Below are 17,678 nucleotides of genomic sequence, written 5' to 3' on the forward strand. Positions count from 1 at the left end.
GTCAGCTGGTCTTTGGGTCTTTGTCGTGCAAGTGCAGAGCGCATGCACAGAACCCATGAGTGCATGAGCGGGGCGCGTGTGGAAGCCCATCTGCGCATTGTGTTGGAGGTTCAGGCACGCATGCACACGCGCTTTGGGCAGGCCATAAGTACCTGCGAGGTGCGTGTGTATTCCTCGTACAGGAGGTCGTACTCGCGGCTCTTGTCCTGGTACTGTTGGTGATAGACTTTCAGCTGCTCCCCAACTGCCTCCACACTGTCCTCCTTCACCACCTGGTCCTGCCAAAACAGAGCAAAGGATTAAGAGAACGGCCGTTACCATCAGAGGTGGTATTCAGCCGGTACTCTCCGGTTCAGGCGAAAAGGTAACGGCGACTGTGGGAGGCTCCTGATGCAATGTTTGAGCACTGCGCATGTGCAGAAGGAGGTGCACATGCGCAGATGAGGTGCGTGCACTCACATTTGCAAACCAATAGGGAAGTACCATATTTTTCGGACTATAAGACACACCAGTTTTTAAGACACACCAAGATTTCGAAGAGGTAAGTAAGAAAAAAAAAAACAGGCGGAAAATGGGCCATTTTTCGCAAAAACGGGGCGCTTTTGCCTTCCCACAGCTCTGCTGAAGCCTGCAGAGTGTTTCTGGGGGCAGCGGGAAGGCAAAAACGCCTGTTTTTGCAAAAAAGACCCCCTTTTCACAAAAATGGGATGCGGGGGAGGGGCTTCAGGAAGCCAAAAATGGCTGTATTTGGTGTATAAGACGCATCAACATTTCCACACACTTTTAAGGGGGGGAAAGGTGCGTCTTATACTCTAAAAAATACAGTAAGTGAATTCCACCCCTGGTTATCATCCCTGGAAATGATATCAGAGATGTTCCTATGGAGCATCCTCCCCCAAAGCAAGACACTCCAAAATACTTTGCCAAGTTTCTCTTCAACGAAGGAAAACCTCCTTAAGACAGTTAGCTTAACTGCTCTGGGAAAAGCAGAGTTGGCAACTTTCTGTAATTTAACCTTCCTGGGTTTTAAGAATCTTGGCTCCTCTTCAGTTCAGAGAAAGCCACTTTTCCCTTCTTTGTTCCAACAGTGAATTGCTTGCATATTCCTCCCTCCCCATGTTCTTTTCGGTAAATTAGTGAGGCCAGCAGACCAATTCTTCCATTGATTAATTGAAGATTAATGCCTGGTCACCCAAGACAGCCTTTTCAAGTCTGCTGCCTTCCAAATGTAGGAATAATGGAAATAGTTGCACATTATATCTCCAGGTTGCCGGGACAGCGAGCATTTAAGACTGCTGTGGTTAATTGCTGCCGAATGTCACTTTCTGATATATTAATCTAAATCCATTTTTTTAAAATTTAGCAGCTCTAGAGGCTGAGGTGACTAGCTCAGCATTCTCTTTCCAAAGAGAAGGCAGCCAGGGCAGTAAAGAAACTGCACAGGGCAGCACATAAATCTAGGAAACTATTCTTTTCCCTTCATGTTGCTTCTTCTGCACAATTAGTTTACAAGATAGACTGCTGCTAGATATGGAGGCTTTGCTCAGCCATCTCAAATTGTTGATACTGGTAGGAGTATCTATGGCAGTGGTGGGTTCCGGGCGGTACGGCCGGTGGTAGCCAGGAGCAGCGGCCACCCTACCGGAACGGTGGCTCGTTTGGCCCACCCACCCACCCGCATCCCTTTTTGATGCAAACGGGCCAATTGCGCACATACGTATAGCATGTAGCGCCTGCGTGACCTCCGCCGAGCAGCTGGGTGTCGCAGCGTGGTGCCGTGCGCAAACTGCGCAGCTCACGTACCTGACGAGGACGTCCGTCCCAGCTGCGACGGGATCCGGAACCCACTACTGGTCTATGGAGATTCTCAAGTCATCCAGCTCATGGTTGTCCCCAAAGCTGCTTTTTTCAAGAGGCAACTGGACTTTCTGGTTTTTCTTGGAAGAAGTTTCTCTTCTCATCCAAGAAGCTTCTTCAGCTTGGATGGTGGGGAATGGAAGGATTTATACTCCTTGCAGACAGCTGGTCATTTGCATGCTTTTAAAGAGCTGTTAAGGCCACCTGCATGTTTATCCAGTATTGTCAAGGTCGCCTGAATAGTGCAAATGGGTGTGGAGCCTTCTTGGAGCTGCTGCAAGGACTGTGTTGTAAACTGGAGGCAGATGGTGTCCTATCCCTCCCCCTCTGTTGAGAGAGGGATGTTCAATTTTGACACAGGTGGCCTCTTTGACACGGCTTTCAAACCAGCGGTCTTCTCTGTCCAAAATGTGGACTGTGCTCTCTACAAAAGAGTGGCTTTTATTTTTTAAACGCAGATTTAAATGCTGAATCTAGTCCGGGTGGGTTTTTTCTCCTATGTTGTGCCATGCGTTTATGGATGAGCTTCTTGGATGAGAAGCGAAACGTCTTCAAAGAAAAAACAGAAAGTCCTGCTGCCTCTTAAAAAAGCACCTTTGGGGCCTTGTTGATACATGGAGCTAAATTCCCCTATGGATTTGCCTAATCTTTGGATCATAAATCCAGAGTCCCATTTGGGCCATAGGCCAGCTGTGTGCTTCAATGGGCCGCGCATCAAACCAAAGGTGGAGATATTGTATTTTTCAAAGTATAAAACACACCTTTTTCCCTCAAAAAAGAGGATGAAAATCTGGGTGTGTCTTATATAGCATTTTTGGCCTCCCCAAACCCCACCCCCTTCACCAAAATGGCCTTGCATAGCCTTTAGGAGGCTTTCAGAGTGCTCCTGGACGCTGAGGAGGGCAGAAATGAGCGTAAAACAGGCCACTTTTTGCTTGTTTTTGGGGGGGGGCAGCCCCCGGGAGCACTCTGGAAACCTCCTAAAGGCTATGCATGCCCCCCCTTTTTTTTTACAAAAATGGGCCTGTCTTCGCAAAAGACGGGGCGTTTTTTGCTCCCCCCCCCACCAGGAGCACTCTATAAGCCTCCTAAAGGCTATGCATGCCTTTTTTTTTCACAAAAACGGGCCCCTCTTTGCAAAAAACAGGGTGTTTTTTGCTCATTCCCCCCTCCTCCAGGAGCACTCTATAAGCCTCCTAAAGGCTATGCATGCCCTTTTTTTTGACAAAAAACAGGCCCATTTTCGCAAAAAAAAAAACAAAAAAAAACAGGCCATTTTGGGGAGGTCTGTAGAGTGCAAAAACCTTTTTAAAAAATTTGCCTCTTCAAAATCTTGGTGCGTCTTATACTCCGGTGCGTCTTATACTTCGAAAAATATGGTAGATATCTTCCACTTGAGTTCTTAATATCCAGCATCAGGCTTCTTCTTGAAGAAGACGTTTCACTTAGCAACCATAACCAACAATTCTACCCACTTCCTTCCACTCAGGAAGTGCTCAGGTGATTTGGCATCCTGTTTCCATTCTGTTGGCGCACAGTGAGTAACAACCACCTCTCACCTGCTGGTACTTGGAGATCGGGTACAGTAACCGAGTGTCCAGTTTGGCATTGTACTGGGCCAGGGACTCGTGCCGGTAGTGGTTGATGAGTTCCACCACAGAGCCAAAGGTCAGTGGCTCTGAGAAGCCATATTTGCCTTCCCGGTGGAAAATCTTGATTAGTTTGTTGTTTCCCCCTTTCCTGTCAAGAGAGATGGAGGACTCGACATTCAGCCCATCCAGGCTTGGAAGCAATACACCACTTCTCCCCCTTGTCTCTTTCCCCACTGCATGCCTGGGCCCCTCACCCTCTCTAAAGCCCAAACCCAGAGAAGAGACAGTGAGATGCAGTCAAGTTCAATCCTCTATTGCTCACACCTAGTGGACAGAATCTTGCCAAATGAAAGTTATAGTATTCCAACCTACTAGATACATCCTGAGAGATTCTAGGGCAGTGATGGCGAGCCTTTTCCGCACTCAGTGCCCAAACTGAAACGCACGTGCACATGACCAGCCATCTGGTCTTTGGCTTTCCAGCTGGTCTTCAGGTTTCTGGTGCTCCGGTGCGCACGAAGACCTGTGCTGGCTGGCACGCACGCACACACGGGAAACCCAAAGACCAGGTGGCCAGTGCGGGTGCCCACAGAGAGGGCTCTGTGCAGAGTGGGTTGCCAATTTTTTTACTACTGGTTTGGGCGCGCTCCCGCGTGCGCGCAATGCTTCTGCGCATGTGTCTGGGTGGATGGGCGGAGCCTCCCGCCATCACTACTACCGGCTTCGCCAATCTGGGCCCAACCGGCAGCAATCCACCTCTGGCTCTGTGTGCCATCTCTGGCACGTCTGCCATACGTTTGCCATCCCGATTCTAGGGTGTGGTTACCCTAAGCCTCTTCTGTTCCCCTTTCTAGTTTGGAACTATGCAAAGTCTTAACTTAGGCCTTTCTCTGGGAAAGCTCTGTGTGTCTATTGTCATCCCCGCCCCGCCCCGCTCTTCCAACTGCATATTCCATCCTATCAGCTCCTCAACAAAGTGAAATTGGGACGTACCGGAGGGTCAATGTATATTCACCCTGGATCTTGCTGGAAGCATCCCTCACCAGGAAGGTACCATCAGGAGTGTCTCGGAGTTTTTCATTCACTTCCTCCCTGAAAAAGAGGCAGGAAGATTTGGATCAAGACTTACGATCTCCATACACACAAATGCATTTGGAACATGTTGGCAATGCTGTTTGGAGGAGCCCCTGTAAGTGCCAGGCCTCCTCTAGAAAGTTAAATCTCTCGTCCAGAGTAATTAGCTTAACACGGGTGGCCATAACTATTTGTAAAGTCTGTTTGCTTATACAATTTAAAAGCAGCCCAACTGAAAGAAAGACAAGGAAAGATGAGGAGAGGAGGGGAGGGGAGGAAAGGAAGGGAGCAGAGGAGAGGAAAGGGAAAGGAAAGGAAGGAAAGGAGGGGAGGAAGGGAAGGGAGGAGAGGAGAAGAAAGGAAAGGAGGAGAGGGGATCAGAGGAGAGGAGAAGAAAGGAAAAGGGAAAAAAAATAAGAAAGAAAGAACACCAGTCCTCTTGTATTCTTTTTACCCTGTCAGTCTGCTCTATTTAGTTCCCTGATACACTCCATGTGAGAAGGGAAGGGAATAGGTGCTCTGGGCTAGCCACGGGCCAAGAGAAATGGAAAATAACATTGGCCGTCTTTTGAAGGCAACAAGAATTGTAGGTAGGTCTTGGGAGAAAGGGAAGAACAAGTTCTTTATCCACAATGGTGGCATCATGTCTCAGGAAGAGTTCACAGAACAAGCCTCAAAAGAATGTGTGTGTTTGTGTGTGTTTGCACTGCACATACGCACCTCCAGTCCACCTGGAAACACCGTTTAGTTGCCGTTTGACACTCATCTCCCTAAGAGTCTCCTAAGAGCTAATCCCCTCTGATTTTATTTTATCCTCACAACAATCCCACAGTTGGGTGGAGAAAGAGAGGGACTGGGGCAATTTGTAGCACACTGAGAACTTGGCCCAGATTGTGCAATATTGTTCTTCGAACGCTAGTGCCGGTCCTGGCTTTCCAATAGTGAGAACCTCTCCATCCAATTCTTCCACAGCCCCCAGGAAATGGCAAATGGGACAGAGAATACCAGGCTCCTTTCACTGCCAAGGGGCACCTGACTCTCCAAACCCACAAGGAGGCGTCAATCTCTGCCAGGGTCCAAATGATTCAGACAACCATTTGTCCGAAATGGCATATCGCAGGGGTCAGCAACCTGTGGGGCCAGAGCTGCATGTGGCTCTTTCAACCCTCTGCTGTGGCTCCCTGTCACTCAAAATATGCACCGCAATTTATTGGGCTTTTTGACCTCCCCAGTAGGCCAACCATGGATAAATCCAGGAAAATAAAAAAAATTCAGAAGAAAACAGAACCTTTAATTCAACTACATATGCTAGTTTTTGTAACCGTTCAGGAAATAGTCAGGCACCGGAAGGGTTTTGTGGCTCCCGGTGTTTTCTTTCCTGTGGGAAATGGGTCCAAATGGCTCTTTGAGTGTTTAAGGTTGCCGACCCCTGGTATAGCGTCTCCTGCTTGAGCAGGGGGTGGGATTAGAAGGCCCCCAAAGTCCCTTCCAACTCTATTGTTCTATGTTTCGTGTTCTAAATCTCTTCTTTCAAACAGTTTCCTGAAAATTACCTGGAGGCACCATTTTCGACAGAAGAAAGACTGGCAAACCCATTTACAGTTGAATTAACCACTGAAAGGTTTGTGGAGAGAGCAAGGAAAGTCTCAACACACTTTTCCATCCCACTTCCAGAAAGTCCCGTTCTGACCCAATTGTCCCTCCCACATACCCCCTCCCCCCACGACTGCAGTCTAGCTCACTTGGGTGTCCCTCCCCCACTCTTTTACCTGGAGATGTCTCCCCAGTACCACTCTGCATCCTGCAGGGTTGTGCCGTTCCCGTTGGTTAGAGAAACCGCTGCAGGTTTGGCTTTGGGTGGCTTCGGAGGCAAAGCTGGAAAAGAGAAGACCAGGGCGGCTGAAAGGAACCCTATCAACTCTATCCTGGAAGACCACCATGCTATTTGAAAAGGAGCATGGAGACCCAATAGTATTTCATAATAAGGAAGTCCTCCCATTCATCATCTTCTTTTAACCACCCCATCATCCCTTGCGGAGCTGAGTCTGGGCAACTGAATGGAGCTAGCGGAGTGTTTAATGGCCCGATGCTCTTCCTGTCACCAGTTTTGTTTTGTTCAGCATATACATTCTCAATTGTGCCCAAGAGAGAAACATCTGCCTTTACCTAGGATCAAACTCACAGCCTCCTGATTGTGAGGCAAGAGCTCCACCTTTAGGCCACTGCACCACTCCTCCCATTCCTCTCAATTACATGCAGAAGAGTCAACCCACCCTGGAGGGGTTGAACAAACTAGGGACCTTGGCATTCAGCGCATACACATACACCCTTTCTAGCCTTTCTCCACCTGTTCCTCTCCAGGTGTGTTGATCTCCAACTTCCTAACCAAGGAAGCTGTTCAGGACATCTGGAGGAGTCGCTGGTCAAGGCTGCTGCCGTGTTCCAACTACATCTACCCAGGGTTGGCCTTCAAAAATTTCATCAAGTTAACATATAACTTGATATGAATTGTAGGTGATGACTGTGGAAGGGATGCACGAAAGCTCTTTGTAGCCAATTGACACACTCTTTACAATTTGTAACGGAAGATATTTTTTGTGGTGTTTGTTGTGTTTTGTCTGTTTGTGTTTATTCAAAAATAAAAAATTATTATAATTTTTTAAAATCATGGTGTTCTCTGCCTGGTTGCTGGGTGGGCGTGGCCATGGTGGGTGTGGCCTAGTCGGCCTCCTGCACAAGGGCGGAGGGGTGGGGTGAGCTTTTTGCCCTCCCCTGGCTCTGGAGGCTTTCCTCGACCCTCCGGGAGAGCAAAAACAGCCTCCCTAGGCTCCGGAGCCCCGAAGTTCTGATAGGCCTGTTTTTGCCCTTCCTGAGCTTCCACGTGTGCCCTGCACTCACCTGCATCCAAAATGTGGGGACTCCTGGGAGGGACAGGATGTGGTGGGCTGGCTCAGCCAGGAGTGGGATTTGGGGGTTCTCCAAACTGCACAGAACCTTAGCTAGAGGTTCTCCCAAACCCCTGCGAACTCCCAGCAGCTCACCCTTGCATCTACCTGTCTCCTAGGCCAAGCACCCCTTCCCCATAATCCCTTCTCCTGCACCATACACAAAGACACAAGGTTTCCCTACCTGGAGGGGGAAGGTCTGGCTCAGTGTCCTTTGCCTGCAGAAGAGTCTCCAGGAAGAGGTTTGGAAAATCAGGCGCCGTCTCAGAGCTGTGGGAGGAACAGGAGAAGGTTATGCATCAGCGTGTACAGGGGCAGCAGCTGAGCGCCTCAGCTAATGAAAGAAATTCAGAGCCTGAGCTCCTCACTCTGGGAAAATAATTTTTGAGCATACAAGCTTTCCTCTTTCATTGACAGAGGATATTTGGTAAGCTCAGGGTTGACACGAGGGGTCCTTGGTGCTCTCTAAGCTTGGTTGTTATCATTACCCAAACTAGGTAACATCATCAGTGCCTTTCATGCCAGAAGCTGCCATAAGCCTGATCCGCCCCATGCAAATTTCTAATTTCTGACTGCAAATCCAAACAGAATGTTCTGACCAAGGCTCCACAAGAGCATGAAGCAAACTCCTGGTCCCGAAAAAAAAAACCCTTTTATTAATTGACTGTGGATTCTGCTCATTCACATCCAACAAAGTCTTTTGAGGGAGGATTTACAGTCGCAGGCCTTATCTGGCTTGGAGAGCTGACAGGCCGATATCTGCAAAACTTGGCAAGGAATCTCAGAGAGTCACTAACCAATTAAGGGAACTAATTGTCTCCTGCAAACGCCACTCCCCTTTCACTCCTCTTTTACTTCCTCTGGGTGGGGCCATTCATCGTCCATCCATGGCCTTACTCCCAAGTCGACCCCTGTTCTTGAGCTGTTCCCTTCGTCTGGCAGCTCTGCGCATACACACACTGGGAACAGGCTCCACCTGTTCATCTGCCTCACTGAAGTTTGACTCCAAAGGTAGCTGATAACTGTCAGACGGCCCCATCTCTGCCTCTGATGCAGAGCCCTCGTCAGAGCCTTCCCCAGACTCCAGGACTGGCCCATGTTCCCCCGCAACCTCCTCACTATCTGAATCTGCTGCCAGTTCTGCTGGCCACTGGCAGGCCACAACACAGAATCTAAATTAAATAAAGGAGAATATAAACAGCTCAGGATTGAAATGAGGTTTTGAGCTTGGTTGTTTTCTTGCAGGCGTTTCATTACCCAAACTAGGTAACATCATGAGTGCTTATTGGATAATGAAATGTCTGCAAAAACAACAACAACAAACAAACCTTAACCAAATTCAGAGAGCACCAAGGACCCTTCAGAATCCAAATCTATAGATAAATATGCCGGTCTCACCATAGAATTGGAAGCGACAACAAGGACTACCTAATCTTACCCTTGGCAATTCACCCCAAAACCAACTAAAGCAGGGGTTTCCAACCTTGGCAACTTTAAGACTTGTGGACTTCAATTCCCAGAATTCTTTGCTGGCTGAGGATTTCTGGGAGTTGAAATCTACAAGTCTTAAGGTTGCCAAGGTTGGAGACCCCTGAATTGAACCATGCTCCTAAACAGGGAAGATCAGCATCTTCGTACAAGCTTCCAGAGATGGAGAACCCACAACCTCCATAGATACCCTGCTCCACTGTTGTAGTGGTCTTTTTTTTGGGGGGGGGGGAGTCTTTTCTCATGTAAAAAAAGACCTCTCCATTCCATCCCCTCTTTATTTATTTTTATTAAATTTATATGCCATTCATCTTGTTATCCAAAGTGTCTCTTACAATGGAGTGGAATGGAATGGAATGAAATAGAATAGAAACAGAATAGAATAGAATGGAATGGAAATAGAGTAGAAATAGAAACAGAATAGAAAAGAAATAGAATAGGATGGAAATAGAATAGAAAAGAAATAGAATAGAATAGAACGGAAATAGAGTAGAAATAGAAATAGAATAGAATAACAGAGTTGGAAGGAATCATGGAGTCTTCTAGTCCAACCCCCTGCTTAGGCAATGCAATGCAAAAAAGTAGAACTATAAAAGCAATTATAACTATAGGAGCATTAAAACGACAAAACTCAAACAGGCTTCAGCTCCATTTTAAAGAAGGATTGGCCACCTCTGGCCTAGCAACTTTCCAGACCTATTTCCACCCCCCTGTTGTATTTTCAGGAGCTCCGATAAAAGGGAGAATCCTTGCCCTAAGGCAGAGGGGGATTTGGGGGTCACCCACCTGGCAGCTGCAGGGAGCCGAAGGAGCAGAACCCCAAAGATCTCACTCAGGGTCCGAGGTGACAACCCATTGCTTTCGGCTTGTTCGGCCACCTTGGAAAAGTGCCGGAGCAGGAACTGGAAGGTGAGGAGGTGCGGTAGAGGCATGGCTGGAGACTCCAACACTGAAAGCAGCTGCTTTTGACAAAGCTCCGGCTGGGGAACATCTGGAGAGGAGCAGGAGTCGGTTCCCAAAAGGAAAAGAGAGAGAGAGAGGCTTGAGAATCTGTGCATCTGTAGGAAGTTAAAATCCACCCCTCTCCTAGAAAAATGAAATATCCTGGGAAATACTAAGAAGGGAGAAAATTATATTTCCCTGGATAAGAAATGGAGAGACATGTTTTTAGGTAGGAAAGAGACTCCCTCTTAATAGCCCCCATTTTTGTCAATGGGCCATTAAACGGCCCATGCCAGTCTATTCTACATAACAAAGACCTCCCCCTTCAGCTCCAGGGCGATGGGATTAAGGCATGATAGTATTAGCCCTTTACCCATCACCCCACAGGGCACCTGGGAAGAAGCGATGCTCAACCAAACATGGACTCAAAGCACAGTCTAGAGAGTTGCCCCTGCATGGCCCTGTGGGAGTCTGACAACCAATCAGAATACAAGCTCAAGATCAAAGGCCAGAGAGGGCATAAAGCTAGGAACTTTCAGCATCTTGCTCTCTTTTCTTCTTCACCCAACATCTGGAACCATGTGACCCCCCTTTTCTGTTCAGGACCTTAAGCCACGTGATCCTGTGTACCATTAAACCATCTTTCCAAGCAGCCTCTGTGTTTCTGGTGTCTTTTTCCCCACTTGGAACTGAACCCAGAAGGATATTTCTTCCAACACATCTTTGCACCCAAAGGTTGGGCATACTGAAACATGTCTATGTCTTCTAGGAAGACTAGGGAAACTGGCACTCCCTTACATACCTAGAACCCCACCGAGCGTTCAAATTAAATCCTGGGAGGGGAAAAAAAACATGGAGAGAATCCAGAAATTACGGGGCAAAATGACTGAGAAAACAAGAGGCTGAAGCAAGGCAGAGAATCGGGATATGATGTCAGTCCTGCTGACCGACCAAATCTTTGTGGCTTTTCCCGTGTCTCAGATGTTTTTATTAAGAGAACTTTAAGAGCTGATGCCCGGATTGATTGATGGGTTGATTGCTTCTTTCCTTCTCAGCCTTGCTTCTTTCCCTCTCTTTTATGCTGTGTATTTTACACTATAAGCCAAGAAGCCTTCAAACTTGGCCACTTTTAAGACTTGTGGACTTCAACTCTGGCTGGAGAATTCTGGGAGTTGAAGTCCACAAGTCTTAATGTGGCCAGGTTTGAAGGCCTCTGCTGTAAACTTACATGCTGGGACAAATCTCTCTCTTACTGATTCTACATAAGCCGTGCTAGATCCTTTCCTGGTGTAAGGCGAGCAAAAAGGATTTAAGTCAGTGTTTATTTTTTTTAAGAGGCTGTCTTCTTCTGCCAGGCCCGTACTTCCTGCTCTTTGTCCCAGCTTGCAGCTGTTCGTGCTTCTCTCCTCCTGCCTAGCCTCCACTCTAAAGCTTTCCTTTCCCATCAAAGTTCTTTGTCAGGCCTGCAGCCATCTTTTCTTTTGGATCTTTGGCCTGCCATACTTTCTGTTATTCTACTTATGCATTTTCTATTGTGGGGAAATGGGAGGGGGGATTGTACGGAGTGAGATGCGATGTAGCCATAATAAAATTCTTTCTAGAAAGCCAAGGTCATCCTTTGTCTTTCCACCTCTGCACCTGACCGGAACTGGATGGGTGGAACTGCCAGCATGGCAGTGGGAGATTGGACCATGTGATGGACTTGTGGGTGTGGGGGCAAGATCTTGAACTTTCAACAGGGTGGGGAAAACCGGGAAGCTTTCAGGTTCGGGTTTTCTCAGAAGTGCCAACATGGCTCTCTTAATAAATTGGAACTTTGAGCAATACTTTGCCTTGGACTCTGATTTACTTTTGGATGCTACTTGGAACCCTGACACTCTTCTCACCTTGGAGCACTCGTAAGATTTCACCCTGCACGCAAGGGGGTACCACGGGGGTTGGTAGATCTTGCAGGTACCCCTTGAGAGCCTCGCCCAGGGAATGCACATCCAAGGTCTCCAAATCACCAGTCACAGCCCAGTCTGCAGGGACAGAAACAGCGAGAATGTCAACTCACAAACCAATCATGGTCTGCTCGAGGCTCACGGGTTAATTGGGGCATCCGTTGGAACCCTGATTTGTTCCAGGAAGCGACTCAGAAGCTGACCCTGGTTCATTCTGGACAGATTTCCATCTCCCAGCTTACAGCCTTGACTATCCCGATGATTCTGACAATGGGAAATGCAAGCTGAACTCAAGCAAGGGCTCCACCATCACTTTCTGGCACCTTGACTCTACAGGTCTTAAAGTATGGCATGTTGGACTACTGTTGGCTCATGTATTTCAGCCAGCCTCTCCCAGCAGCAGCAATGATGGTGGGATTCGAATAATTTAACAACCGGTTCATCCGGAATGAGGTTGGCTGTCGTGGGAGGTGTGGCCCATCCCCGTCCTCCAGCTCCACCACACATGCGGGACGAGCTTCCCGCGACGGCCAACCTGACCCTGGATGAACCCATTGTGAAATTACCCCTCCCCCCCTGCTATCAAAGTGGATCCTAGGTGCTGCGCTGCAATTGAGAAACAGGAAACGGAGCGGAGCAACAGCAATAGCAGTTAGACTTATATACCGCTTCATAGGGCTTTCAGCCCTCTCTAAGCGGTTTACAGAGTCAGCATATTGCCCCCAACAATCCGGGTCCTCATTTTACCCACCTCGGAAGGATGGAAGGCTGAGTCAACCCTGAGCCGGTGAGATTTGAACAGCCGAACTGCTGAACTGCAGTCAGCTGAAGTAGCCTGCAGTGCTGCATTTAACCACTGCGCCACCTCGGCTCTCGGCACAAGGGAAGGAGGAGGAGCAGGGAGAAGGAAGCGGGAAAGTGTCCTTCTCCTTCCCTCGCGTGGGCTGCTCCGTTGCCCCTTTCTCCATTGCAGCACAGTTCCCAGGATCCACTTTGATAGCGGGGATGGGTGGGTGGGTGGCAATTTAACAACCGGTTTGCCCGAACCAGTGTGAACCGGCTGAATCCCATCACTAATACTGCTTGTAGATCTTCTTACAACACCTACCAGGCCTTCTGACTCTCCAACTGCCTTAAAGTTCCTTTTAATACAAGCACTTCCCAGATGACCTAAACTAACTTGTGTGGGCTAAAGTCAACGGAAGGAATTCAAAACAGGGCAGCTGAAAGTTCAGAGATGCACCAGTGTGGCTGCTGGTGGTTTTGGCATCCACGCACATGGCAGCGCATCTAAGCAAAAAGTTGACTTTCAGAAAGGACCCAGCCTCAAGTATCAGCTACTTAAAAAAATAAAATAAACTGAATGTGAGTTTAGAAAATAAAAATGGGGATGTGTCTAGGATCACCATTTCCTGACAATGATAAACTGAGATAGCCAGGAACTTGGGGGGGGATTTTAGGGATGGTGACAAAAAGCAAGCTTATCTGTTTTCCTTCTGGTAAGTGGTTCTTTGGTGACTAATTATCCCTACGGCGGCAGCCATGTTGTGGATGCACGACACCCACCCACCCACCCCCGTGGCATCCATTTTGCAGGAAACCAAAATATGCTTCCCAGATTTAAATGTGTCCAGTGTTTCCCAATTTACTTTCTCTTCCTACGCATGCAGAAAACCCAAGTAGATCTTGAACAAGAGTGGCCTCCTGCCAGTCAAAACAGCCCATTTAGGCTGAGGTGGCCAACTTGGCAATGTCCTGCGATCTTCTGCCTGCAGAACACAAGGCCACCCAAACCCACAGAAAAAATATTCAGAGCCCTGCGGGTGGGTGGTATAACCCTCCGGCCTCCCTCCGCTTTTGAACTGAGAGCGAGTTAACTAAATGGGCTCACGACTCACGGGGTGCTTTTTCCGGCTTTTTAAATCAGAAAGAGGCGCTCTGCCCCACTCAACCCCCCCCCCCTCATCTCTTTGCTTCTGCCCTCCCTGCCTCGGCCTGCGAAGCTCTGAATACAGGCACTGCTGCTGCAGCCTCTAATCTCTTCCATCTGATCAGCCTCGCTTGCTCCCCGCAGAACTGGTTCTTACCGGTTCTCAGTGCTTGCCTTAGTTCGGAGCCAGATGTTCTGTAGAGCATCTTGCTGTCTAACCCTGCAAAAGCAACACACAGCAGATTGGATTAGCTTCACAAAGGAGATTTCCCCCCCCCTCTTCCTGGTGGGGGGCAGGGAGCTGGGGACGCTTGCACTTTTGGAGGCAGGGAAATAGAAATGGAAGGAGTAAGGCCAAGGCTTAGGAAAAGAAAAACTGTTTCCTGTTTCCCCACCTGCACATCTTCATATTTATACTTTGGTATCCCATCCTTTCCTTAAGATGCTCGGGGCCTACACCAAGAACCTCGTTAGGATAGGCAGAAGGAAGCCGATTGGGATAATGTCACCCGATGAGCTTCCACACCTCCAATTTATGAATCTGGCCTTTCCAATCCTCGCCTGTTACTCCAATCATTATACCAGACTGACTCATGGATGTCTATCTACTTTGGCCGCAGAGCGGAAATCTTAGTAGCGCCAGCATCCCGGGGGGAATCAACCCTTCCAAAAAGGGAGGGAAGACAGCTTTTCCACGCACCCCACCCCCCTCTTAAGAGAATTAACGACAGGAAATAACCCTGCCAATATATTCCTCTCTTCAACTCCAATTCCGCTGATTTGTCTGTGCGCTACCCAACATGTTGAATCCTAACCGGGGTTTTGAGAAGATGGGCTACGCATTGAACTTTGGCCCCAAGCCTATTTTGAACCAGCAACCCAGTGGTGAAATTCAAATATTTTTGCTACCGGTTCTGTGGGTGTGGCTTGGTGGGCATGGCAGGGGAAGGATACTGCAAAATCTCCATTCCCACCCCATTCTGGGTCCAGCCAGAGGTGGCATTTGCCGGTTCTCTGAAGTACTCAAAATTTCCGCTACCGGTTCTCCAGAACCTGCAATATTTCACCCCTGCAGCAACCCCTGAGCCAGAGAATCTCTGAGCCACCAGCTCTGAGTACGATTCCTCCCTTCTATTAAGCCCTTGTTACCTAGAAAGCAAGGGATTAATAATACAAATTTATTTATTTATTTTAAAATAGGGCCTCACTAGAACTATTTATACTCCATTTGGTATGGACAAGCCCTTGATTTTGCTTGCTTTTGCTTCATTACATTTATATCTTGCTTTTTTGCTCAGGAATTCAATTAATAGGGCTCTGCTCCCTCCTTCATTTTTTCTACAACAACCCTGTGAGGTAAATTGGATTGAGAGAATGGCTTAAAGCTACCCTATGAGCTCCTGTCAGTTGAAAATGGAAAACAAAATCTAGGTAACCCAACCCATTAATCACTGATTCTTTATTATCTGTCATTGTTCTGACCTAGGCTTCCCAAGAGCATGAAGCAAACTCCTTGTCCTGACAAAAACTCCTTTTATTAAATTACTGTTCATAAATAATGAATATGTGAATAATGTTCATTCACATCCAGCAAAGTCTTTCAAGGGAGGATTTACAGTCACAGGCCTTCTCTGGCTTTGAGAGCTGCCAGGCCGATATCTGCAAGGAGTCTCAGAGAGTCAAGAACCAATTAAGTGAACTAATTGTCTCCTGCAAACTCCACTCCACTTTCGCTCCTCTTTTATTTCCTCTGGAAGGGCCATTCATCGGCCTTCCTCCCAAGTTGACCCCTGTTCTTTAGTTGTTCCTTTCGTATGGCAACTCTGCGCATGCGCACACCGGGAACAGGCTCCAGCTGTTCGTCTGCCTCACTGATGTCTGACTCTGAAGGCAGCTGATAACCGGCATACGGCTGTGGCCCCCTCTCTGCCTCCGACACAGAGCCCTCATCAGAGCCTTCCCCAGAATCCAGGACTGGCCCATATTTCTCCCTAACCTCCTCACTTTCCGAATCTGCTGCCAGCTCCACTGGCGGGCCACAACAGTCATGTAACTGAGTCCCCATAAAAAGCACCAGGTGGTCTTCCATCCAGAGTGTCTTAACACCAGCAGGGAAGCTTCAAAAGATTACCCTCCATACCAGCATCCCCCCTGTGTAGCTTGCAGGCGCTGCTTCTGAGCCAAATTTCTCACACCACCCTGCTGTCTCCTTTGGCTCACCTTTCTTCTCAATCACATCCACCAGCCTACACAGCAGAGGTGGGGCGACTTCGGGCGGGGCAAACTGCTCAGAAAGTTCTGGAAGTGTCACCCCTGAAACATGGACAGAAAGACAGGTCAGCAAAAGGCCTGAAATAATTGGGGCAAGAAAAAAGCAGATTTCAAAAGGGAAGACCTTTATAAAATTTATTAAATTTATATGCTGTACTTCTCTCTCTCCAAGGCAACTCTGGAAATAGAAGGAAAAGATCATGTTTTTTTTTCATGGGTACAGAGGGAGGATTTAGGGGGTGGGGGCTATAAATGCCCAAAGCAATTGCCCTAGGCTCAAAATTATGGCACAATAACAGGAAGCCACAATCCTTGTGATTAAGTGATAATTTCTAGACTGATTGCCTAGAGTTGCTCCAGCATTTTGATAAAAATGGAGAAACTATGACAGTAATGACACTGAGGGGTCAGAGGTATTCTCATCTTGGGCAGTACCAAAATCTAATTAAAAAAATAATAATACTTTGAAAATAACATGGAATTCTCTTCCATCGCCCCCCGCCCCCAGTTTTTCCTTTGATTTTTAGTAAACAAGGTATTTATGAAAATCATTTTTGGGGGCAAAGACCTGTACCTGATAAGAAATTGTATTTGATAATTGTATATTACAGTACATTTTTGGTACATTTTTTATATATTGATAGAGATTATCTATATTGGGCTATATCTTATAAATTATGTGAGCAGCAGCAAAAAAATTTAAATGAGAAAAATTGATATTTGAATTCAGGGGTGGAATTCACTTACCTTCCCTACCTGTTTGCAAATGTGAGCACACACGCCCTGTCTGCGCATGCACTTAGCCTTCTGTGCAAGTGCTTTGGCTTGAAAAGGTGCCTAAATGGGACAGCATAGAGCCATGATGGCGAACTTATGGCACGCATGCCACAGGTGGTACGCAGAGCCATATTTGGTGACACGCCAGCCATCAGCTCTGGTGAGCATGCGCGCTCCGGCCAGCTAATTTTTCGCCCTTCCGGAGGGCCAGAGGATGCTGTTTTTGCCCCCCCCCCCCAGGCTTCAGGAAAGCCGCTGGAAGTTGGGGAGGGCAGAAAACAACCCCAACGGGCCAAACGGAAGTTCGAGAATGAACTTCCGGTTAGTCCGTTGGGCTGTTTTTCGCCCTCCCCAGGCTTCAGGAAAGCCTCCAGAGGCTGCGGAAGGTGTGCAATTTTGGCATGCCGTAAGAAAAAGGTTCGCCATCACTGGCATAAAGCCAGGGTGGTTGGGGAGGAGGCCACCCATGATTTCCACTACCAGTTCACGCAAACTGGTCCAAAACACCTCTGATGTAATTGTTTCGAATAGTTTATACTTGTTATTAACTGTTTTATTGTATGTTGCCCAGAGTCACATTTGTGACAAGAGCGTACCTACAACTAGTCGCTTGGTGAACTTTTAAGTTATAGCATACCCCCAAAAAGCTATTTAAAAATCTAATCTGAATTCGAAGTTCCAACATCCACAACACCCTCACGGCTACATGCCCATTTTGGCTATGCTTGGCAATTGGACCGCATTTACGGCTCTGTCCTATAGTCATGTGATTGAAATTTATAATGTTTTTGCCAAAATCCAGCACTTGGGCTATGTATACACAACATACCAATATTCCTGGCAAAAGAAAAGCCACACC

General features: G+C 47.7%; 1 protein-coding gene across 1 annotated transcript in view; it reads right to left on the bottom strand.

Moving 5' to 3' along the window:
- Nucleotides 1–17,678, bottom strand: part of PIK3R2 (phosphoinositide-3-kinase regulatory subunit 2) — a 41,027-nt gene that overhangs the window by 14,046 nt on the left and 9,303 nt on the right. Inside the window, exons 2-10 of the mRNA XM_087701781.1 lie at nucleotides 15,992–16,084; nucleotides 13,929–13,991; nucleotides 11,785–11,919; nucleotides 9,743–9,947; nucleotides 7,653–7,738; nucleotides 6,293–6,398; nucleotides 4,443–4,541; nucleotides 3,417–3,597; nucleotides 153–278 (exon numbers count right to left, since the gene is read on the bottom strand). Coding sequence (XP_087557907.1) covers nucleotides 153–278; nucleotides 3,417–3,597; nucleotides 4,443–4,541; nucleotides 6,293–6,398; nucleotides 7,653–7,738; nucleotides 9,743–9,947; nucleotides 11,785–11,919; nucleotides 13,929–13,991; nucleotides 15,992–16,084 — 1,094 coding nt within the window. The remainder of the gene's footprint in view (nucleotides 1–152; nucleotides 279–3,416; nucleotides 3,598–4,442; nucleotides 4,542–6,292; nucleotides 6,399–7,652; nucleotides 7,739–9,742; nucleotides 9,948–11,784; nucleotides 11,920–13,928; nucleotides 13,992–15,991; nucleotides 16,085–17,678) is intronic.

This window comes from Thamnophis sirtalis, unplaced genomic scaffold, assembly GCF_051295495.1.
Source record: "Thamnophis sirtalis isolate CommonGarterSnake01/CBP01778 unplaced genomic scaffold, rThaSir2_p1.2 scaffold_1, whole genome shotgun sequence".
NCBI classification, from domain to species: domain Eukaryota; kingdom Metazoa; phylum Chordata; class Lepidosauria; order Squamata; family Natricidae; genus Thamnophis; species Thamnophis sirtalis.